The sequence below is a fragment of the Heptranchias perlo genome, chromosome 1 (genome assembly GCF_035084215.1).
Source record: "Heptranchias perlo isolate sHepPer1 chromosome 1, sHepPer1.hap1, whole genome shotgun sequence".
Lineage (NCBI taxonomy): Eukaryota > Metazoa > Chordata > Chondrichthyes > Hexanchiformes > Hexanchidae > Heptranchias > Heptranchias perlo.
In genome coordinates, this window is record NC_090325.1 from 102,241,984 (window position 1) to 102,266,984 (window position 25,001).

The 25,001-nt window shown below is 43.8% G+C and overlaps 1 protein-coding gene across 3 annotated transcripts in view; it reads left to right on the forward strand.

Moving 5' to 3' along the window:
* Positions 1 to 2,991: 2,991 nt before the first annotated feature.
* anapc4 (anaphase promoting complex subunit 4) overlaps positions 2,992 to 25,001 on the forward strand; it is a 95,680-nt gene continuing 73,670 nt past the window's right edge. For 2 of the 3 annotated variants that reach the window (XM_067989108.1, XM_067989127.1), the window contains exons 1-8: positions 2,992 to 3,089; positions 10,797 to 10,914; positions 13,622 to 13,727; positions 13,823 to 13,955; positions 17,462 to 17,536; positions 19,192 to 19,218; positions 19,319 to 19,363; positions 23,346 to 23,430. In XM_067989108.1, coding sequence (XP_067845209.1) covers positions 10,807 to 10,914; positions 13,622 to 13,727; positions 13,823 to 13,955; positions 17,462 to 17,536; positions 19,192 to 19,218; positions 19,319 to 19,363; positions 23,346 to 23,430 — 579 coding nt within the window. In that variant the 5' untranslated portion in view covers positions 2,992 to 3,089; positions 10,797 to 10,806. Of the gene's footprint in view, positions 3,090 to 9,883; positions 9,906 to 10,796; positions 10,915 to 13,621; positions 13,728 to 13,822; positions 13,956 to 17,461; positions 17,537 to 19,191; positions 19,219 to 19,318; positions 19,364 to 23,345; positions 23,431 to 25,001 lie in introns of those variants that run through there. The other variant, XM_067989118.1, reaches the window with a different exon arrangement.

Below are 25,001 nucleotides of genomic sequence, written 5' to 3' on the forward strand. Positions count from 1 at the left end.
TCCCATTGCCTTGGGAGCATATCTCTGGAGACCCTCTTGCCCCTCTGCGGATATAGGATACCCTTCCTTCTGTCCACCTCTTGCACCAAGGTCTCTAGTGCATCATCAGAGAAGCTTGGTACACGCTCTCTCGCAGCCCGGTACACACTCAGATCCGCAGATTGGTGGGGTCTGGCATACAGATTGGAGGATGTAGGATGTTGTAGTGCACAACCTTTATTCAATGTTTTGAAAGAACTCAACAGTTTGTAAACATAAGGACGGGACCTGCATCTGTGTTTTATGTGTGCGATTTCTGATCTCCATTCAGACCCTTATATTTTGAAAATATAAGAGTCCCGCAAACTTTGAGCAGCCAAGTTGTTGCTCATTAAAAATTCCAGAGTTCCCATCATCTCCATGCTTCACTATATTGCAGCACAGATTCACTTCACCATTGACTTCCACCACTTCATGAAGCCACAGTGCACCTCTCCTTTAAGAGGTGCAGGCTGCCTTTAAGTGGTGCTAGCCACTCGCGATACCTGGGCCCCCAGCTGATGAGCAGTCAATCAACAGCGCAGGTAGTGCTGGCTGCATGCAGCAATCATGTAAAACAGCAGGCAGCGCCAATATTACGTTCTGCCTGCATCTCAACGACCGGGAGCGGGTTCATCACGCACTGCGATCCCAACAGCCATTTTCGGGGGTTGACTAATTTAACCCCCATATCTCCAATTCCCAAGTCCAAATCATTCCAGTTGTGAGCCTTCGCTCAGTGGTGGCACTCTTGCCTGAGCCCATAGGTTGTGGGTTCAAGCCCAACTCCAGGGGGCAAATTTTAACCCCACGAACGGGTGAGTTGGAGACGGGTGGGAAGGTAAAAATTGTAAAAAACTAAAACTCGACCCCAACCTGCCCACTTTCAGTTTTAACAGAGCGGGAGGGGTTGGCGGGGGGGGGTGGTTGAGGGGCGGGAGATCAACCTATTCAGGTCCTGCGGGCCTCCATTTTGACAGCTTTTTTATTTTTAGCTCCTGGAGGCTGGGATTCCTGGGCCTACTGCTTCACACCACATAAGAGGAAGCGAGAAGGCTTGGATCAGCAGGTAAGTGCCTTTATTGCACTGCTTGTGGGCCAGGAGGAGCAGGAGTGCTGCCTTCAGGCCCATCAAGCCTACCTGCCCAAATCCCACACACGCAATCGACCGACCCCTCCCTCCCATGTCCGACCCCCCCCCACCACCCGATGACTCCCCCTGATGACTGAACCCTCCCCCGATGATTCCCCCCGATGACTGGCCACACCCCCACCCCATCATTTAAGACTTACCTGCTGGCATCCGCTCCCTGGCTGATCTCCCATCCAACTGATGACCAGCCTATCAATCTGGCTGGCCTGTCATGCAGGAAACCTACAAAAAAAATGAAAGGCGTCCCTACATCTCATCCCCTTCCCAGCTCCCAGTTAAAATTTACCCCCAGAAATCTGAGCACATAATCTAGGCTGGCACTTCTGTGAAGTATTGAGGGAGTACTGCACCATCCGGAGGTGCCGTCTTTCCGACGATACAGAATGGTAGAAGATCTTCCGGCAGTATTCCAAGAAAAGCAGATGAGTTCTCCTGATGTCCTGGCCAACTTATATCCCTCAACCAATACCTAAAATAGATAGTCCGGTTATCTATTTCATTGTTGTTTGTGGGAGCTTGCTGTGTGCAAATTGGCTGCCGGAATTCCTACATTACAACAGTGACATTATTTCAAAAGTACTTTGTTGGCTGTAAAGTACTTTGGGATGTCCTGAGGTCATGAAAGGTGCTGTATAAATCAAAGTCTTTCAAGTCTTTCTATTTACGTACATGGTGAACAACAGCAGTCCCTGCACAGATCTCTGCGGGACACCACTTTCTACTTTCTGGCAGTCCCAGAAACTTCCCTTAATTCCTGACATACATAAATTTAACACTTAAAAATATTTTAAACATACTCTTTTCCATCTGCACCTCATCAGGTGGATGTATATATTGGGCCAGATTTTGCCGTAGCAGGGATTCTAAAGGCACGTGCCGTTAGTTAAGCTTGCCCTTCCACATTTAGGTTTTTAATTTTTTTTGTGTGGCAAGTTGCTGAAAGTACGAGGTGATAACGGGGCAGTGACGGAAACAGGGCATCTGGGACCTGAGTGAACAGGGCAAGCAACTATGTATCTCCTTAACCAATCAGATTGTGCAATTAACAAACAGCGCAAGGACTGAGAAGGAAGTGTAAATTAGAGTGGGTGAATTCAACGTCAAATCAGGTACAGAAAGAGAAATAAAGAGAGGGAAAGACTGGATTAAGAGTCAGAAAAGAGACAGAAAGGAAGTTAAAAAAATTAATTTTAAGTATTTAAAATCTCCAACAATACCTGAAGCAATGAGACTCCACACTTGTAATAGTTAATTTTCAAGCCAGAGAGGTTGATTGGCAGTGATTAACACTTATCATGTCATTAAAAGGGTACTTGACACTTGAAATGACAAGACTTAACTTTCTGTGGCCAGTTTAGTGCGTACCTATTGCGAAAATACAGCACCTTCATCCCATTTAATTCATTTCAATGGTGAGGCAGTCAGCCAGATGCCATTTTCCTGAAGCTAAAGGTGGAGCGGGACAACACAGAAAGCAAACTTTTGGATATCTGTGTTTGACCATGCATCTGCCCCTCACCTGAAGTTGCTGCACCATTTGCGCATAAATAACAGAGCGCCATTAGCCTCATGGTTAGTTTGACAGCAAATTGTGGCCCATACATTAATTTTAAAACCTTAAACAATTTTTTTTATCAGTGACAAAGGCAACAGAAGTAAGGCTGCGATGCATCCGCCACCTTGTCTGATGTTGGACCTTTTAGCCTTGTGTTGGCTGCACAGAGTTGCCACAATGAACCGCACCGTGAGCGCCCGCAGCCGCGCGCCCCTGAGACCGCGTTCAATGCGCAGGCGCAGATGTGCCTCGCTCGCGGCGGGCCGCCGCCGCCAAGGAAGGTGTGCGCATGTGCGGGAGCGCCAGTTGCGGATTTAAAAGTGATCGGCGGTGAGCGGCGCTCGAGTTGAGAGCAGGGCCCAGGTAAAGAGCAGCGATAGGCGGCCGGAGTGCTTCACCATCCCCAGGCCAGGCCAGGCGAGGCGCCTTCCTCTCTACCCGTTGTTGTCGTCCTGTTCGAGCTGTCGGTCGGACAGAGGACCGCCCCCCCCCCCCCCCCCCGAGCGAGGAGCTGTCAGCTGCTCATCTCCTGTCCCAGCCTTGCAGGCCTGACCTGACCCGACCCGACTTGTAGCAGCTTGTCCCCAATACGGCGGATTCAGGCCGCAAACGGACAGAAACCGGCGGACAAACCCCTCCCCTCGAGCCGGCGTGCAGAGGTCAAGCTTTGCCTGCCGCCCCCCCCCCCCCCCCCCCGACTGAATCCCTCCTGCTGCAACAGTCCTCCATTCACTAGGAGGGGCGCTCAGTTGCTTTTCTTTAAATATAGAATCATAGAAAGGTTACAGCACGGAAAGAGGCCATTCGGCCCATCGAGTCCATGCTGGCTCTATGCAAGAGCAATCCAGTTAGTCCCACTCTCCCCCACCCCCCGCGACCCCTTTCCCCCTGACACTGTATTTTTTTTCTTTCAAGTACTTATCCAGCTCCTTTTTGAAGGCCATGATTGAATCTGCCTCCATGTCCACTGTGTGATCTGTTTGTTTATGTACATAGCAGAATGAATACCTTTTTATAATCAGTGGTAATGTTGCAAATATATTATAAAGCAGGGTAGTTACAGATCCTGTAATAAGAAATTGCCCCCATTTGTTGGTTTTGTGCAGCTGCATCAGATCCACGTGTAAACACAGTTGTTTTAAAGTTGCTTTTTGTGAAAGCACTGTAGTATTTAAAGAATGAAACAGCTTTGCTAGACTGTAGCCTGGGTATGAATGGTTCAGTGTTTGCAGCCAATAAAATGCAGCTGCTGCTTTGCCAAGCTGTTAGAGATGTGGGCAAATGCCACTTCTGTTGTTGGTCTGTATTGCTTCTAGTGGCACTAGCTCTGCCTCATTGTTTTTAGACTTTAAGGCAGTTGTTGGTAGCAAAGTGAATGGGATATAAGAGTGACACATGTTGCACACACCTTTAAATGTATTTAATGTGTTACTTAGGTGTCAATTGTAAACAATTTTACAACACCAAGTTATAGTCCAACAATTTTATTTGAAATTCACAAGCTTTCGAAGGCTTCCTCCTTCCTCAGGTGAATGTGGAAATGAAATCCTTGAACCCTTCGCATTTATAAATCACAGAACTATACCTGGTGATTACAGAGTCTTTCCAACTGCCCGTTGCCAAGGCAATCACAGTACGCAGACAGAGAGGTGTTACCTACAGGGCCACCGAATATACAAACAACCAAAAAAAAAAAAGAGAGAGAGAGGCAGAAACATCCGGAAGGAAGAGAAAGATAGCAAATGACCTGTTATATTAAAAACAGATAACTTTTGTTCGCTGGTGGGGTTACGTGTAGCGTGGCATGAACCCAAGATCCAGGTTGAGGCCGTCCTCATGGGTGCGGAACTTGGCTATCAATTTCTGCTCGACGATTTTGCGTTGTCGTGTGTCTTGAAGGCCGCCTTGGAGTACGCTTACCCGAAGGTCGGTGGCTGAATGTCCTTGACTGCTGAAGTGTTCCCCGACTGGGAGGGAACCCTCCTGTCTGGCGATTGTTGCGCGGTGTCCGTTCATCCGTTGTCACAACGTCTGCATGGTCTCGCCAATGTACCATGCTCTGGGGCATCCTTTCCTGCAACGTATGAGGTAGACAACGTTGGCCGAGTCACAGGAGTATTTCAGGAGAACAGCGTCCACGACACCACACAACCCTGCCACGGTAACCTCTGCAAGACATGCCAGATCATCGACACAGATACCACCATCACACGAGAGGACACCACCCACCAGGTGCATGGTTCATACTCCTGTGACTCGGCCAACGTTGTCTACCTCATACGTTGCAGGAAAGGATGCCCCAGAGCATGGTACATTGGCGAGACCATGCAGATGCTGCGACAATGGATGAACGGACACCGCGCAACAATCGCCAGACAGGAGGGTTCCCTCCCAGTCGGGGAACACTTCAGCAGTCAGGGACATTCAGCCACCGACCTTCGGGTAAGCATACTCCAAGGCGGCCTTCGAGACACACGACAACGCAAAATCGTCGAGCAGAAATTGATAGCCAAGTTCCGCACCCATGAGGACGGCCTCAACCGGGATCTTGGGTTCATGTCACGCTACACGTAACCCCACCAGCGAACAAAAGTTATCTTTTTAATATAACGGGTCATTTGCTGTCTTTCTCTTCCTTCTGGATGTTTCTATGTTTCTGCCTCTCTCTGTTTTTTTTTGGTTGTTTGTATGTTCGGTGGCCCTGTAGGTAACACCTCTCTGTCTGCACACTGTGATTGCCTTGGCAACGGGCAGTTGGAAAGACTTTCTGTAATCACCAGGTATTGTTCTGTGATTTATAAATGCGAAGGGTTCAAGGATTTCATTTCCACATTCACCTGAGGAACGAGGAAGCCTCTGAAAGCTTGTGAATTTCAAATAAAATTGTTGGACTATAACTTGGTGTTGTAAAATTGTTTACAATTGTCAACCCCAGTCCATCACCGGCATTTCCACATCATTACTTAGGTGTCAACCATGGTTTAGTGATAGCACTCTAGCCTTTGAGTCAGAAGGTTGTGGGTTCAAGCCCCACTCCAGAGACTTGAGCACAAAATCTAGGCTGACACTCCCAGTGCTGTCTTTCGGATGAGATATTAAACCAGGTGCTCTCTGAGGTGGGCATAAAAGATCCCATGGCATTATTTTGAAGAAGAGCAGTGGAGTTCTCCCTTTTGTCCTGGCCAATATTTATCCCTCAACCAACATCACTAAAAACAGATGATCTGGTCATTATCACATTGTTGTTTGTGGGATTTTGCTGTGTGCAAATTGGCTGCTGCGTTTCCTACATTACAACAGTGACTTCACTTCAAAAGTAAAGTGCTTTGGGATGTCCTGAGTTTGTGAAAGGTGCTATATAAATGCAAGTTTCATTGTTCTTTCCAGGTACATCAAATAATTCACTTTGATACCAATATGCTTTATAAAATCTATTTTATTTAAAGAAATAAATGCATATGCATTGCAAATAAAGTCACTACACAGTCTTTCTTACTTATAGGGAATACAATGGCAAAATGGGGTTGTTGATACAGTTCAGCACATACTGAAAGTCCCATGCTTCTGGAGGACAATATAACAGCATCCCTTGGGCTTAGTTAGATTAGGAAGGATTAAAGATAATACCTGTGCAGAAAGGGGTCTTGTGGGTTTGGGATGTTGCCCCAAAGCCCAGTCAGATGGAAGACAATTTATTTTCCTTACAGATATTCTGATGAAGGGCATACATGCAAAATGTTATCTTGTCTTTTCTCTTTACAGATGTTGACGAACCTGTATATTTTCAGCATTTCTGTTTGTATTTAAAAAGTCTCTGTTTTTAGGTTTAAAAATGTGCTATTTAGGACTTGAAGTTGCAGGTGAAGTTCATACATTACCAGTTCTGACTGGTGCATGTCTGTACAGATGTTTCACCAGCATACTTATCATGGAAAGGAATGCTTCTTGTAATTAACAGTGATAGATGTGCAAGATTACATAATGTCAGTGGGCATCGTTCTTCAATAGGGAGGCCCAATAGACACAGGTCTGGATCTTCAGGAATTGAGAGTCTCTGACCTCCTAGACAACTATCCATAATGACTGGATGCGGGGGCATAACAAGCATATTCAATGATGCTCGCAGAAGAATTTTGTGCAATATTTTGGAGATGTGCAGTACAGGTGATTTGTTATCCTGAGCTGGCCTTATTTCATTCTGCTGAAGGTGGTAGTTGTAAAGATTTGTTTTCATGTTGTCTTTTGATCCGGAGTAAAACATCAAGCATGGGTGGAAATGTGTTTGAGGGTGTTGATTGGGTATTTTGGGTACAGTTCTGGTGAATCAACTCTTGGAGCTTTTGCAGCAGTGCGAGTTTAATTTGGAGGTAGCAGTATTAGTCATATGGGTAAGGTGGAATTCTCCATCCCTTATCATGAGCCTATTTAGTGGTACCTTTAACAAATTTGTTTTGAAAATTCATGTAAACCATATTTCCACCATCCTTTGTGCTGGTCTGGATAAAAGGAAAGAGATATCTGAGGTTAGAGCCCTTGCTCATCAGTGTTGCCATACTGGCTGAAGACTAACAAAGGGCTTCGTGTAGTGTCTTTCTCCCACAAAAGTTCAAATAACATGGTCCCAAGTTCCTAAATTACTCAAGAACTGATGAGGCTTCTTGAAATTATTATTTTGGAACTGCTTTAAAGAAAGAACTTCCATTTATATAGTGCCTTATTATGCCTCAAAAATATCTGTAAGCGCTTCGCACTATGAATTGCTGTGATTTGCAGTCATTGTTATGCAGGTGGAAGTGCTGGTAAGAAATCAAGTATTGCACTACTGTACTCGTTCTGCTGATTGATCCATTTTGCTTCTGTGTTATTTCTGTGAGTTACAACTATCTGTAGGTATGGGATGCCCCAGGCAAGACTTATGCCCTCAGTTTTGGAATAATTAAACTACTGTACTGAAAGTCAGCAACTCTTTGAATTTTTGGGGGGAGGAAATTGGGTAGTGAGGCAGAATGATTAGTTATCTAGAGTAGAGTGTAATTGGCATTTAGCAATATTTTGTGTTTGGCTCCTCCAAGCGGAGATGTGGGTGTGAAGGATGCGGACGATGTGGGTATGGTTCTTAATGAATACTTTGCATCTGTCTTCACAAAAGAGGGGGACGATGCAGAGTTTCTAGTTGAGGAGGAGTGTGAAATATTAGATGGGATAAACATAGTGAGAGAGGAAGTATTAAAGGGTTTAGCATCTTTGAAAGTAAAGAAATCGGCAGGCTCAGATGAAATGTATCCCAGGCTGTTAAGAGAAGCAAGGGAGGAAATAGCGGAGGTTCCGACCATCATTTTCCAATCCTCCCTGGCTACAGGCGTGGTGCCGGAGGATTGGAAGACTGCTAACGTTGTACCACTGTTTAAAAAGGGAGAAAAAAAAGAGGCCGAGTAGTTACAGGCCAGTCAGTCTAACCTCGGTGGTGGGCAAATTATTGGAATTAATTCTGAGGGATAGCATAAATCGTCATTTAAAAAGGCACAGGTTAATCAAAGACAGTCAGCATGGATTTGTTAAGGGAAGGTCGTGTCTGACTAACTTGATTGAATTTTTTTGAGGCGGTCACACGGAGGGTCGATGAGGGTAATGCGTTTGATGTAGTGTACATGGATTTTAGCAAGGCTTTTGACGAGGTCCTACGTGGTATACTAGTCAAAAAAGTAGAAGCCCATGGGATCCAAGGGAAAGTGGCAAGTTGGATCCAAAATTGGCTCAGTGGCAGGAAGCAAAGGGTAATGGTTGACGGGTGTTTTTGCGACTGGAAGGCTGTTTCCAGTGGGGTTCTGCAAGGCTCAGTACTAGGTCCCTTGCTTTTTGTGGTATATATTAATGATTTGGACTTGAATGTGGGGGGCTTGATCAAGAAGTTTGCAGGTGATACAAAAATTGGCTATGTAGTTGATAGTAAGAAGGAAAGCTGTAGACTGCAGGAAGATATCAATGGATGGTCAGGTGGGCAGAAAAGTGGCAAATGGAATTCAATCCAGAGAAGTGTGAGGTAATGCATTTGGGGAGGGCAAACAAGACAAAAGAAAGGAGTACACAATAAATGGGAAGATACTGAGAGGTGTAGAGGAAGAGAGGGACCTTGGAGTGCATGTCCACAGATCCCTGAAGGTAGCAGGACAGTTAGATAGGTGGTTAAAAAGGCATAGGGGATACTTTCCTTTATTAGCCGAGGCATAGAATATAAGTGTACGGAGTCGTACAACACCAGGTTATAATCCAACAGCTTTATTTGAAATCACAAGCTTTCGGAGCTTTGCTCCTTCGTCAGGTCAGACTCACCTGACGAAGGAGCAAAGCTCCGAAAGCTTGTGATTTCAAATAAAGCTGTTGGACTATAACCTGGTGTTGTACGACTCTGTACATTTGTCCACCCCGGTCCATCACCGGCATCTCCACATCATAGAATATAAGAGCAGGGAGGTTATGCTAAAACTGTATGAAACATTGGTTAGGCCACAGCTTGAATAACGTATACAGTTCTGGTCACCACATTACAGGAAAGATGTGATTGCACTAGAGAGGGTACAGAGGAGATTTTTGAGGATGTTGCCAGGGCTGGAGAATTTTAGCTATGAGAAAAGATTGGATAGGCTGGGGTTGTTTTCTTTGGAACTAAGGAGGCTGAGGGGAGATTTAATTGAGGTACATAAAATTATGATGGGACTAGATAGAATGGATAGGAAGGACCTATTTCCCTTAGCAGAGAGGTCAGTGACCAGGGGGCATAGATTTAAAGTAATTAGTAGAAGGATTAGAGGGGAGCTGAGGAGAATTTTTTTCACCCAGAGGGTGGTGGGGGGCCTGGAACTCACTCCCTGAAAGGGTGGTAGAGGCAGGAACCCTCAACTCATTTAAAAAGTACTTGGATGTACACTTGAAGTGCCGTAACCTACAGGGCTGCGGCCAAGTGCTGGAAAGTGGGATTAGGCTGGGTAGCTCTATTTTGTCCGGCACGGACACGATGGGCTGAATGGCCTCCTTCTGTGCCTTAACTTTCTATGATTCTATGATTCCATAGATGTCTGAGTTCACACACTTGCTTGCAGCTAGAAGCACAATGTTGAGGACTTAGAAGAGGGGTGTATGAGGGCATCCTTGTCTGGGCCCTCACTGGAGCCATTAATGTGGGTGAGTCTAATCCATTTCCTAAGCATGTGATTAGGGCAATTCACCTGATTACAATGAGAAGGAATTCTACCTGGTTGAATGTTTTCTTTGCTTCCAGAGAGGATACAAAGTAGAGAGGGAAGTTGTTGCTTTTGCAATGGTGCACAACAATGAGTAGACATCTGGTTTTGCCTCTGTAATGATAGTCCCTGTATAAAGTCAGTGTGGACTAAATTGAGATGGCTGTAGCCAATCTAGTGGCTAGGATCATTTTTAAGCATGGACATGGGCTTATAGGATGAACAGAGGATGGGGTCCGTGGCCTTTTGGTATAATTTTAGTTTTCTCAAGTGTCTGGGAGAATGTCTATCTGTTTGACGTGGTGGAAAGGTTTCAGTAGGAAGCATGCTAGTTTGGGGAACATCAGAGTTTCCTGAGTAGTTATCGCCTCCAGGAACTATCTCGGACAGGAGGTTTTGTATTCCACTTGGATTGCCTTGGCTCAGATTAGAGAGTCCGTTATCTGTGCCTTCTATTGGGAGAGGGGGAAGGTTGACAAGATAGTGGGTTAATGCCTAGGGATTGATCTGGTACTCTGAGGTCTATAGCGAGGTATAGACATCCACCAACTCTTTCTTTATTTCACTTAGTTAACCCTCTGTGTTAATTGATGCACTTGCTGTAGATTGTATGCTAGTATCCCTGTCTTGCCACAATGAGGGATTGTCCATCCTAATGGTTGGCACACGGACAACCTGGAAGGTGTCATTATGAAAAGGCAAACACAGTATCATGTTTGCAATCTGTGTCATTCTTGCTGAATATGTCACTCTTTACATTTCTGCTGTTTACATTTCTATGCTGTGTTTAATTTCATGGACTGGTGCTGACTCACTTATTTTTTACTGACAGAATCATTGTCATGCCAGCATTTCGACAAGTTGGAGAGAAGCAACTTCCGAATGAAATACTTTACATGGTGTGGTCCCCTAAGCGGGACCTCATTGCCCTTGCTAACAAAGCTGGAGAGGTAACTGATTTCTTGTGTTATTATTGTACCAGCAAATTGAATCATAATTGTGATATGAATATAATCATACATTTAAATACAGTATTAGGATTACTTAAAACATTAGTACAAGTCTAGATCATAAACAAAATGGGATAATCATTGTTAGTGGGCATTCGCCATTTTTTACACGGTAACGTGTCTGGCAATGATAATTCACAATCTCCCACGTCACTTCTTCAGGTAACTTAGATGATTGGATGTTTTATAAGAACAGGAGTGTTATATCATGTAATGCATAATGTAGTACTCTGCCATGAAGGTGGAGATTATCCTTCTAAGGCTACAAAGTCTGATTGATGTTAAGTAAACACAGACTCAGTTCGGGGAATTTTGAGAATTAGAAAATGTTTCTAAGTTTCAGGCCCCAGATCAATGACTGGCTTTCTTTAACGATTGTTTTACCCCTGCAGCAAATTGTGATGCTTGGAATGTAATGGATGTGTAAAACACGTCAATACTACATAGTTAAAGATACAGAAGAGTAATAAAATCCACAATGAAAATCTTTGTATTTCAGCAGTTACGATATATTTTACTGCACATACTATTTGGTGTTTTAGCAGAGTTTTTGTTATTGGCTTACCCAGAAATTAACAACTTCTGAATATGATGTTAACACACTCTGAAGCATTTGATTACTGTTTGCTTCACTTTTAGTGCTGAACATTATAAAGTAGGATGAGAGTAATATTCTGTGCCGATGGAGGAAAGGCACGTTTAAGATTTTTCTTAACTTTGGTTTACAAAATTTCAGGGTAGTTCATTTAATTAAGCTGTATACTTTAATATGGAACTGGTGATGGACAGCTAATATTGAAATTCTGCAACAAATAATCAGTCGTATTTGTATAGCTTTTAAACTGTATGCCGTTTTAGTAATTAGAAGAGCATGGCAGATATATTGGCGTGGTTGATAGAAACGCACAATTTTAGTTCTCCTAGTTGCAATTTGACTCAGTTTTCCAGACAGTATGAGATACAAGAAGAGATGCAATAGCAAATGTTACAGTGTATGACCTAGAGATAGCACAGAGGTTGACGGAACAAGTGGCCTGAGGATGTATTTCCACAATTTCCTATGTAGCACATTGTGAATGGTTAGAAATAACTAGTTGGTAATTAGATTGTGCTTTATTCTGGGGTTCAGTTGCGACCATAAACCACAGGGGAGAAGCTCCAGTGAAGATATTCTATGAACCCTGAGGTTAAATTTGAACAAGGCTGGCTAAGAAGACGGCAGTGAGTTTGTGGAAAAATTGGAGGAGAAAAATAAAATCTATTGCGAGCCTTTTAAAACCTACTATAGCTGTATTCCCGTGATCCTAATGGAAATTGGATTTTTTTTAAATGTCAAATACTTGGAAGTGCATAGAGGTTCAGTAATGCACTGAGTTAGCACACTGCCCTTTAATCACTGCTAGGTGGATTTGATGGTCCTACTCGTCTGCACCTTGGTTAATTCATGATGTTGTGGTTCGGTAATTAGACAGCAGACTAGTATAAATAAGTCTTATGGTTCCTAGTGAAACCTGAAAACTAATGTTCACAATGTGCAAAGCTTGTGGTTTGACAATGACATCTGTATTGTACAGAGGTACAGTAGTTATTTTGGTCACTAGAAGTATAGAAACTTATGAAAATAAACTCTGTTGCAATCTGTGGGAAGCACAATAAAATAATCTAGTGTCAATAAAATTGATATAGCTATTTTCTCTAACCTTTTGTACTGCTTTTTTATGAACGGTATACATGATAGCCCTTAGAATTTCAACACTGAATTAAATTTTCTTCTGCAGCTCAAACACCAGTAGTGGTGAGGTAACCTTAATGTGAAAGTATCAACAACAAACATGTTGCACCATTTTCCTACTTACATTATAAGAATTGACTGTGCTAATTAGTTTAGAGGGAACTAAATTTGTGCAAAATGAACAAAGCTCTTTCAAAGAGCCAGCACAGACACGATGGGCCGAATGGCCACCTCCAGTGCTGTATTATTCTATGATTCTAAACTGGATAGTAATGTTGCGATAGTGAAGGAAAGGAAATGAACATCTTATAACATATACATGAAAACACTTCAGGATTGCAGTGATTCCTTGTGGCTGATTAATAGACTTCACCTCATCCAAAACTCTGTTACCCATATCCTATCCTGCACTAAGCCCCGCTTGAATCCCAGAACTTATGTTATTTGTCCAACAAAAAAAAAAATTCTTGATTTGGTCCTGGGCAATGAAGCGGGGTGAAACGCTTATCTGAGAGTACGAGAATATTTGAGAAAGAGCAACCACAATGTAAAAATAGAAGATTATGATGAAAAGTCACAGCGTGCTAGATTGGAAAAGGCAATGTTCAGTGAGATAAGAAGGGATCATGTTCAAGTTAAATGGGCAGAAAAGTTAACAAACAGGTTGATGGATCAGCAGTGGGGAATCTTCAAACATGAGATGGATAGATTACAACATAAATATATTCATACAAGGCAAAGAGCAGGTACATCAAAGAATAGATTGAAACTAAACTGAAACTTAAAAAGAAAACATCTGATAAATGTAGCACTAACAATGCTAAAGAAAATCATGAGGTTAAATCTAAAAACTGGATGAGACACTCATAGTATATTAGAACAGAGTACCATAGAAAATTTTTGTTTCATTTTTAGGTTTTGCTTCATCGTCTAGCCCACTTTCAGCGTGTGTGGAGCTTGGCACCTAATGAAAACACAGGGAAAGAAGTAACATCATTAGCATGGAGGCCAGATGGAAAAGGTAAAATACCAAATGCACCAGATTTCATGACCTCATATACTGTAGTTGTTAAATTGTGTAAGTTGGTAATAAACCCATTTTTGTTTTTCTAATAGTTTTAGCCTTTAGTCTCGCAGACACTCGGCGAATTGTTCTATGTGACGTGGAAAAAGCAGAGATCCTACATTTTTTCACCTTGGAAAACATAGTCACCTGCATGCACTGGACTGAGGTGACCGATCAAAAAAGGTAACCAAGAACATAAGCTCAGTCCTCAATGCAATTATGTTGATTCAATTTATTTTTATAACTTGTTTTTGCAAAAGTAAAATCCAATGTCTGATATTTTGAGGCATTCAGGACTAAAATGCTACTTTATGAGGGAAAATTGGATAGGTTCTATTATTGGGCGGGGGTAGCACGATCCACTATTACCCCGCACCCAATAGCCCATGCACAGGCAGGATGAGACTTTCGTCATGCAAGCAGCGTTCCGAATCAGCGTTAAACGAGCATTCAATGCAATTTGCACTTTCCACCAGCAGGAGGTGCTCCAATCTCTTAAAGGAAGGCTGTCTCTTAAAAATCTCTTAAATAACAGGTACCAGCTACCTTTGCTGAAAATAACAGTCTGAACGGAGATCAGACATTGCACACGTAAAACACAGATGCAGGTCCCGTCCCTATGTTTACAAACTGATGAGTTATGTTAAAACATTGAATAAAGGTTGCGTGCTACTAAATCCCACATCCACCAATCTGCATGCCAGACCTCACCAATCTGTCGATCTGAGTTTCTACCAGGCCTGCGAGAGTGCGTGCACCAAGGTTCTCTGCTGATGCTCTAGAGGCCTTAGTGCAAGAGGTGGACAGGAGGAAGGACATGCTATATCGGGGGGGGGGGGGGGGGAGGGGGTGAGGGGTGCAAGAGGCCCTCCAGATATATGCCCAAAAGGTAGTGGGAGGCAGCAGGGGACGAAGTCAATGCCAGGCGCATGGCATCATGAACATGGATGCAGTGCAGGAAGAAGTTCAATGCTTTGACAAGAGTGGTCAAGGTGAGTGAGGTCATGTGGCATCTCCTACCGACTGCACCACTAGCCGCAACCACTGGTCCATGCAATACACCCCCATCCCCAAATACCAACAAACTCTTTCCATCAGTACTCAACTCTTCCAACCGGATGCTTCCTATAACCCTTACACATTACCACTGTTGCAAGCCGCCCACCCACAACTCACAGACCACACACACTGGCAGCCATTCAACCATGACAAGCACACCACCCAGGCACACGTCCCATTTTCTTTCATGAGAAGGTGGCGCATATCAGGAGGTAGCAAGTGGCAGTGGCATTTAGCCTCTCAAACCTGTTCCACCATTCAGTGAGATCATGGTGGACCTATCACCTCACTGCATATACCTGCCGTAGCCCCATATCCCTTAATTTGGTTGACATACAGGAAACAGAGAGTAGGAATAAACGGATCTTTTTCCGGGTGGCAGGCAGCAACTAATGGGGTACCGCAGGGATCAGTGCTTGGGCCCCAGCTATTCACGATATATATCAATGATTTGGATGAGGGAACTAAATGTAACATTTCCAAGTTTGCAGACGACACAAAGCTGGGGTGGAATGTGAGCTATGAGGAGGATGCAAAGAGGCTCCAATGTGATTTAGACAAGTTGGGTGAGTGGGCAAGAACATGGCAGACGCAGTATAACGTGGATAAATGTGAGGTTATCCACTTTGGTTGTAAAAACAGAAAGGCAGATTATTATCTGAATGGTGATAGATTGGGAAAAGAAGAAATGCAACGAGACCTTGGTGTCCTTGTACACCAGTCGCTGAAAGTGAGCATTCAGGTGCAGCGAGCAGTTAGGAGGGCGAATGGTATGTTGGCCTTCATTGCAAGAGGATTTGAGTACAGGAGCAGGGATGTCTTACTGCAGTTATACAGGGCCTTGGTGAGACCACATCTGGAGTATTGTGTGCAGTTTTGGTCTCCTTATCTGAGGAAGGATGTCCTTACCATGGAGCGAGTGCAACGAAGGTTTACCAGACTGATTCCTGGGATGGCAGGACTGACGTATGAAGAGAGATTGGGTCGACTAGGCCTATATTCACTAGAGTTTAGAAGAATGAGAGGCGATCTCATCGAAACATATAAAATTCTAACAGGACTAGACAGACTAGATACAGGGAGGATGTTCCCGATGGATGGGGAGTCCATAACCAGGGGTCACAGTCTCAGGATAAGGGGTATGCCATTTAGAACCGAGATGAGGAAAAATTTCTTCACTCAGTGGGTGGTGAACCTGTGGAATTCTCTACCACAGAAGGCAGTGGAGGCCAAGTCATTAAATATATTCAAGAAGGAGATAGATATATTTCTTAATGCTAAAGTGATCAAGGGATATGGGGAAAAAGCAGGAACAGGGTACTGAGTTAGACAATCAGCCATGATCATTTTGAATGGCGGAGCAGGGCCGAATGGCCTAATCTTGCCCCTATTTTCTATGATTCTATGATTAATACCCTTGGTTCACAGAAATCTCTCAATCTCAGATTTAGAATTCACAATTGAGCTAGCGTCAACTGCCGTTTGCAGAGTTGTGTTCCAAACTTCTCCCACCCTTTTTGTGTAGAAGCATTTCCTAACTTCACTCCTGCACGTCCTGGCTCTAAATGTTAGGCTATGTCCCCTCGTCCTAGTATTCAAGTATAGGAGACCTCCAAAAACAGTTACAAATGTCTCGGCAGCCCAAAGCAATAATCCAGCCACTAACCTGTAAATCCTGCATGGTCACTTTAAATAGCGCTGGTGGAGATCCTCCAGGCACTCTGAGACGCATTCAGATGGTTGGGGTTAAGACTGTGCGTGAGTTGAATCCCAAAATGGTGTCTATCACTTTAAATCAGCGATTGTATCCATTTTCTTCTTACTTTACATGCTTCTGGTGTTCGGTATTTGCACATGTGCTAACTCCTATACCAAGATGGCGTCCGGCGCACGTCATCTTTGAAACGTGAGTGCGCAGCCCATATGCCATCTTGGATGTTGGAGAGGCCGTGTAGCGCTGAAACAACGGGTGCTACAAGGCCCAATTTAATTCCCTATATGTCTTCAAAGTGGACAGCATTTTTAAAAAGTTTTGCTAATTGGTTGGAAGGGAGCATATTTTATCTTGAAAGCGCTCTCCCAATATTTTTGTTGAACAGATATTTTTGTTTTTGATTACAGTAAGAATTGTTGGGGATAAGGAAAGGCCAATTGGTCCATTGATATTTAACCCTTCATTGTTCTGACTTTGCCAGCTTAGCATCCAGCTTTATTTTAAACGTTCCTTATGCTTTTATCTTATTGTAGGAAGAAGGTGAGTGAAGTCTTATGTTGGGGAAGATTTCCTATGTGCAACAAAATCATAAACCCATTCGTTATAATCAGGTTTACATATAATGCACTGAGAAAACTTTCCCCCATGGTGGAAAAATCCTAGACCACTGCTGTCTGTATCATAATGAGTGGTCAGAGAATAATGTTTTTTTATTCTGTCAGTGCAGTATGACTGCAAGTAACATTAATAAATCATATGATCATTTGGGCAGACATGCTGTGAAGAGACCAATAAAAATATATAGGAATAAAATATAAGCTCCCAGAGGGACTCCTCTCTAAAGAAGGGGGAAAAAGTAGATGTAGCTATTTCAGGTTGGCCTTTAATATTTACTGTTTTTAACACTTCTTTCCAGTGCCACTCCCTCAATCAGTTTAATAGACGAGGAAGGAAGCCTTTTCTTGCCCAAGTTGCCTGCACTCCCAAAAAGGTAAATTTAATGAGATGTGACTAAAATTTATGAGACCAATGAAATGCCATTATCATACTAGTGTTTGAATAGTAAGGTGAATTTACTTGTCAATGCTATTCTACAATTTTATTTTGTTGTGAATAGCTGAATAAAAATTGCTATACTTGAAATGCTTTCAAAGATTTATTGTGGAAGTAATACAACTAATGCACAATTACATCTTGGGCTTCTGCAATCAAGATAACTAATTTTGGACTGTCTTGCTTCCTGGGGTGCCCAAAAGTATCTCATTGAGTGTTTGGAGCACTCAAGCAAAAAAAAAAGTTTGATCTGATTGCTCTAATTGTAGCCACAGAAACTTCAATATTGTGGTTCACTACAGCTGAAAAACTGACCCTATATAGTGTTGCTCAACCAAACGAAGAGCAGCTTTTACTGATGTGGATCTCGGCACTAAAATGAATAATTTTTTTTATTCGTTCATGGGATGTGGGCGTCGCTGGCGAGGCCGGCATTTATTGCCCATCCCCAATTGCCCTTGAGAAGGAGCCTGTATGTATAGGAGAAAAGTTAAGTTTATCATTTAAACATATCTAAGAAAATACATAAAATAAGAGATAAATACAGATAAGAAATAATATAAAATCCAATTTAAAATAGAAAGTATAGAAAAAAGAAACGGGAAAAATCAAGATGGTAGGGCAGAGTAAATTTTTGATATTTTAATAAAAGTATACAATTTAGTGCTGGTCATTAGCAAAGGAATAAAGCAATTTAGGAATCTCAGCAGTATTACTGTAACATTTGATTCTTCAGGGTCATTGTACGAGCTGGAGTGTTTTTTTTAAATAGCCAGCTCAAGGACTACAGAATTCCCTGGAGCTCTTGGAAGTCTATTTGTTTGAGTAGATTAAATAAGTCACAAGTGAGATCCAAGTGGTGCTATGGTGATGCTTTGTGTTTAGTGTCATGATCTAATTCTTAAGTATTTCAGCTGTATGATTGTTACACCTATAAGTATTCAAATGAATTTAAATTTTAAAAAATGATTGTGATTTTTATCAGTGCTACTCCCATTCTGTGAAGGTTAGAAATATAGATGGATGGTGCTGAGATGGATTTAAAATTGGCTGATCATTCTCCTTGAAGAATGATGAGAGAGGAGTCTTGCAGGGCTTGGTATTGGGACAGATATTCTTCAACATTTTTATAAATGACCCAGAAGAGGATACCAGTAGCTTCATCTCAAAGCTTGTGGATGGCATAGGACAAATGTAATGTTATTGGGGCTGTATTTGCTCCTAAATTTTAATTTAGCTATTTACTTAGAGCATTTATGAAATTGAGTATCTTAGTGAAAGGCTGCTCAAATTATATAATAGGAAAGAATCAAAGTACCTCTATAATTCCAGTTATAAAGAATAGTTTTTAAAGTTAGTTTGTGATATAAAAATAAGACTGAGTTGGGTGGGGAAGGGAAGGGGCTTCCTGATCTACTTCTGGAAAATGTTTCAGATTAACTCTTTATTTCGCTGCTCCGTCACATTTTCACTTATTTTAAATGATTATTATAATTGTAAAATTATTTTAAGGATTTGAAATACTGCAGTCAAGGTACTTTATATTATTTTTTTCTAATGTATATGTATTTTGTTTTTCCTTTATCTTAACAGTTACAGTACCTCTGCAAAGATTTTCAGGTATGTCTAGATGTACCTTTGAATTACATTGTTTTTTTTAAAAAATAAGCTTTAGCTGTTTAACTGGATACTAACATGCATTTTCTCTTTTTATTTTTAGTGAAGAAAAATCAGATGAAGTCACTAAGCTTTTAGGTGACAAAAGGTATTTTTCTTTCCCATCCCCAAAAAGAGATTTCTTAATAATGTGTGTAATTTGACTGCTGAAAAGAACGTGACCAAACTGTTAATGTATTCTGTTTGATGCAGCATGTAACAATAACAAAATTGCACTCTCAGAAATTACATGTTCCAAAGCTGTGCAATTACTTAATTTCATTAGTTGCCATTATGTAACCTGCTACTTGCCAAACCAAGCCTGGATGTTGTCCAGGTACTATGCTGGCCTGGGCTACATCACCAGTGGAGGTGCTGAACACTGTAGAATCATCAGCGAACAACCCCACTTATGATGAAGAGAAGTTCATTGATCAAGTAGCTGAAGATGATTGGGCAAGGAAACTGCCCTGAGGAACTCCTACAGCGATGTCCTGGGGCTGTGATGTTTGGCTTTGACAACCACAACCATTTTCCTTTGTGTCAACTATGACTACAGCCACTAGATCATTTTCCCTTTGACCCCCATTGACCTCAGTTTTGCTAGGGCTTCTTGGTGTTAGACTCAGTCGAATGCTACCGTGACTTCGTGGACAGCTACTGTCACCTCTCCTCTGGCATTTAGCTCCATGTATGGTTCCAGACTGTGATGAAGTCTGGAGTCGAGGGTCCTCCTGATAGCATGGCCAAGATTAGGAATGCAGTACATGAAGAATCATGGAACAAATCTATTTTTTTTTATTCGTTCATGGGATGTGGCCGTCGCTGGCAAGGCCAGCATTTATTGCCCATCCCTAATTGCCCTTGAGAAGGTGGTGGTGAGCCGCCTTCTTGAACCGCTGCAGTCTGTCTGGTGAAGGTTCTCCCACAGTGCTGTTAGGAAGGGAGTTCCAGGATTTTGACCCAGTGACGATGAAGGAACGGCAATATATTTCCAAGTCGGGATGGTGTGTGACTTGGAGGGGAATGTGCAGGTGGTGTTGTTCCCATGTGCCTGCTGCTCTTGTCCTTCTAGGCGGTAGAGGTCGCGGGTTTGGGAGGTGCTGTCGAAGAAGCCTTGGTGAGTTGCTGCAGTGCATCCTGTGGATGGTACACATGGCAGCCACAGTGCGCCGGTGGTGAAGGGAGTGAATGTTTAGGGTGGTGATGGAATCATACCGAGCACAAAGGAAAATGTAGTGGTTGTTGGAGGCCAATCGTCTCAGCCCCAGGACATTGCTGCAGGAGTTCCTCAGGGCAGTGTCCCAGGCCCAGCCATCTTCAGCTGCTTCATCTATGACCTTCCCTCCATCATAAGATCAGAAATGGTGATGTTCGCTGATGGTTGCACAGTGTTCAGTTCCATTCGCAACCCTTCAAATAATGAAGCAGTCCGAGCCCGCATGCCGCAAGACCTGGACAACATCCAGGCTTGGGCTGATAAGTGGCAAGTAACATTCGTGCCAGGCAATGACCATCTCCAACAAGAGAGAGTCTAACCACCACCCCTTGACATTCAACGGCATTACCATCGCCAAATCCCCCACCATCAACATCCTGGGGATCACCATTGACCAGAAACTTAACTGGACCAGCCATATAAATACTGCGGCTACAAGAGCAGGTCAGAGGCTGGGTATTCTGCGGCGAGTGACTCACCTCCTGACTCCCCAAAGCCTTTCCACCATCTACAAGGCGCAAGTCAGGAGTGTGATGGAATACTCTCCACTTGCCTGGATGAGTGCAGCTCCAACAACACTCAAGAAGCTCAACACCATCCAGGACAAAGCAGCCCGCTTGATTGGCACCCCATCCACCACCCTAAACATTCACTCCCTTCACCACCGGCGCACAGTGGCTGCAGTGTGTACCATCCAAAGGATGCACTGCAGCAACTCGCCAAGGCTTCTTCGACAGCACCTCCCAAACCTGCGACCTCTACCACTTAGAAGGACAAGGGCAGCAGGCACATGGGAACGACACCACCTGCACATTCCCCTCCAAGTCACACACCATCCCGACTTGGAAATATATCGTCGTTGGGTCAAAATCCTGGAGCTCCTTTCCTAACAGCACTATGGGAGAACCTTCACCACACGGACTGCAGCGGTTCAAGAAGGCGGCTCACCACGACCTTCTTAAGGGCAATTAGGGATGGGCAATAAATGCCGGCCTTGCCAGTGACGCCCACATCCCATGAACAAATTAAAAAAAAGAATACCCAGCCTATGACCTGCTCTTGTAGCCACAGTATTTATATGGCTGGTCCAGTTAAGTTTCTGGTCAATGGTGACCCCCAGGACGTTGATGGTGGGGGATTCGGCGATGGTAATGCCGTTGAATGTCAAGGGGAGGTGGTTAGACTCTCTCTTGTTGGGGATGGTCATTGCCTGGCACTTGTCTGGCGCGAATGTTACTTGCCACATATCAGCCCAAGCCTGGATGTTGTCCAGGTCTTGCTGCATGCAGACTCGGACTGCTTCATTATCTGAGGGGTTGCGAATGGAGCTGAACACTGTGCAATCATCAGCAAACATCCCCATTTCTGACCTTATGATGGAGGGAAGGTCATTGATGAAGCAGCTGAAGATGGTTGGGCCAAGGACACTGCCCTGAGGAACTCCTGCAGCAATGTCCTGGGGCTGAGATGATTGTCCTCCAACAACCACTACCATCTTCCTTTGTGTTTGGTACGACTCCAGCCACTGGAGAGTTTTCCCCCTGATTCCCATTGACTTCAATTTTACTAGGGCTCCTTGGTGCCACACTCAGTCAAATGCTGCCTTGATGTCAAGGGCAGTCACTCTCACCTCACCTCTGGAATTCAGCTCTTTTGTCCATGTTTGAACCAAGGCTGTAATGAGGTCTGGCGCTGAGTGGTCCTGGCGGAACCCAAACTGAGCACTGGTGAGCAGGTTATTGCCGCTTGATATCACTGTCGACGGCACCTTCCATCACTTTGCTGATAATTGAGAGTAGACTGATGGGGCGATAATTGGCCATATTGGATTTGTCCTGCTTTTTGTGGACAGGACATACCTGGGCAATTTTCCACATTGTTGGGTAGATGCCAGTGTTGTAGCTGTACTGGAACAGCTTGGCTAGAGGCAAGGCTAGTTCTGGAGCGCAAGTCTTCTGCACTACAGCCGGATGCTGTTGGGGCCCATAGCCTTTGCTGTACCCAGTGCACTCAGCCGTTTCTTGATATCACATGGAGTGAATCGAATTGGCTGAAGACTGGCTTCTGTGATGATGGGGATATCGGGAGGAGGCCGAGATGGATCATCCACTTGGCACTTACTGGCTGAAGATGGTTGCAAACGCATCAGCCTTGTCTTTTGCACTCATGTGCTGGGCTCTGCCATCATAGAGGATGGGGATGTTTACAGAGCCTCCTCCTCCCGTTAGTTGTTTAATTGTCCACCACCATTCATGACTGGATGTGGCAGAGCTGCAGAGCTTTGATCTGATCCGTTGGTTGTGGAATCACTTAGCTCTGTCTATAGCATGTTGCTTCCACTGTTTAGCATGCATGTAGTCCTGAGTTGTAGCTTCTACCATTCTTGTATAAATCGTATGTACACCAGTGTATTACGTACGCCATTGCAATGTTTTTTTCTCTACTTCCTCCACTTCCCAGTCTTCCTTATATATAATTCTTGATAGATTCAGGAGTCAGAAGGCACTTAGTAACAGAAGGCCAGGACTATCTGCACGTTTTGCTCTAGGGAAAGAGTTTCTGTTCATTCCTAAATTGTGTTATGTGAAGAGTGCATTTTTCATTGAAATAGCTTGCTGGTGTATAAGCAGCTACAGTGGAGCAGTATATGATACAGAAATATTGTCCAAAATACAGAATTGTAATTGAACAACCTAGTGTCATTCATGGACTAGCAGAATTTATCTTTGGAGACTCTTTCTCACATTGTCTTATTGAAAAATGTTTGTTACTGCCATATTATTAGAAAGAATTAACTGGTTACTGAAGAAAATGAATAGTACCCTTCGAATAGATTTGGTACAATTTTAATTTTCTGTTCTTTTCCTACCAGGCTAAATGCCCTTGTTCTTGGGGGAGATTCTGGATTCATTGAATTGTATGCATATGGAATGTACAAGATTGCAACAGTAACACAGGTATGACAGCTTTTGCACGCAGTTTATTTTGTGAAAATAGTAGAGCCGAGTGTCTTGTGGCCCCAAAGCCTGGATGTTAGTTAGGTGCAATGCACCTGACATGTACCACGCCTCACCAAACCAGATTTGTGTGTTAGGTCATTTCCATGGCCTCGAGGTTCCCTTGATAGGGCTTAGCGCCTGAAATCGTGGAAGGAAAGTCTTCTGCTGCTGCAGGCCTAATCACCATGGTCAGTGTCTTTTGGCACAATCTTTTCAGCAGCCAAAAAGCCTCCAGCACTGATCCCTGACCCAGTTGCCTCAATATTAGCGGGAAGGCGGGTTGGCAGCGGGGGGGGGGGGGGGGGCGGTGATTGGGCGCGTGGCAAACCTGCATGAACCAAACTTACCGTTTCCCACGCGATCGCATGTTGATTGATGGTGGTTATCGTCCTTTCCGGGTTTCGCGCCCGGCAGTTAGCCTGATTGACAGGAGCTGCAATGTTTGGGGGGGCGGCGGGAAAGAGAGAGAGCCAGATGTTATCTGGCGCTGGAACGGAAGACTGAGGCGGGGGTGAGGGTTCGGGAGGGGAGAGGGGGAAGATCAGGAGGGTGAGATCGGGAGGGTGAAGAGGGGGACATCGGAGCGGAAGACATCGGACATCAGAGCAGGTTTCAAAGGTAGGTGCATTCAGTGTTTTCACTTCATTGCATGGTTTTTTATTTAATTAATTTTGTTTCTTTTTCCCTGATCCGGCCCTTCATGCCTGCTTTCAAATGAGGTACATTTGGCTCTTTAACTGTCATCTTGCTGGCTTTAATTGCCGGAGGCCCCCCCCTGCCCCCAACGCACCGGATTTGCCTCCTAAAATCACCGCCAGTGTCTCTGTATAGAAACAAAGGGACTTGCTTTTTGGTCCTGCCTTTTGGCTGCCTGCCCCTGCCCTATCTACTTGCAGTGTCTAAGACTCATTTTTTCTGGGTGCCCCTCAAAATGTACACTAGCAATACAAGAGAAGAATGAGGTGGGAAGGCCAGGGCCCCTCTCTTTCACCACCCCCCCGCCCCCCCACATATCATTTACTGGCAACCCTTTGTGCCCACTGGGTCTCTGTCCCCTCTTCCTGTGTTTTTCACCCAAGGAATAAGCATCCCTCAGGCACGAATGATAGGCAACAGCCATATAGCTTCTTAGTTGCTTACATAAGTGCTATTATTTTATGAAACATTTGTGATGTTTTTGCATTTTTGACATTAATTTGCAAGCTCCTATTTTCCATCTGTGGCTTGTTACCAGCTGTAATTTCAAGTTGCTCCAACTACAATTCTGGAGATGAACATCTCGCTGGGTATATCTCCCTATTTAGTGACTTTGGAGAAGGATTTGAGGGGGATGTTTACATCCTGAGTTGGTCTTGTTGCACTCATCCTTATCCAACTATCCATGTATACAGACCAAATCACATCTACCTAGATGCGACTAAGGAGATCTGCCTTCGCTACTTGCGATTCACTGGAGAGGTAATCACAGAAATATGCTGTCTCCTAGAGCCAGACCTTCAAGTTCTGCTAGTGGCTGTCCAGGTTGCCTC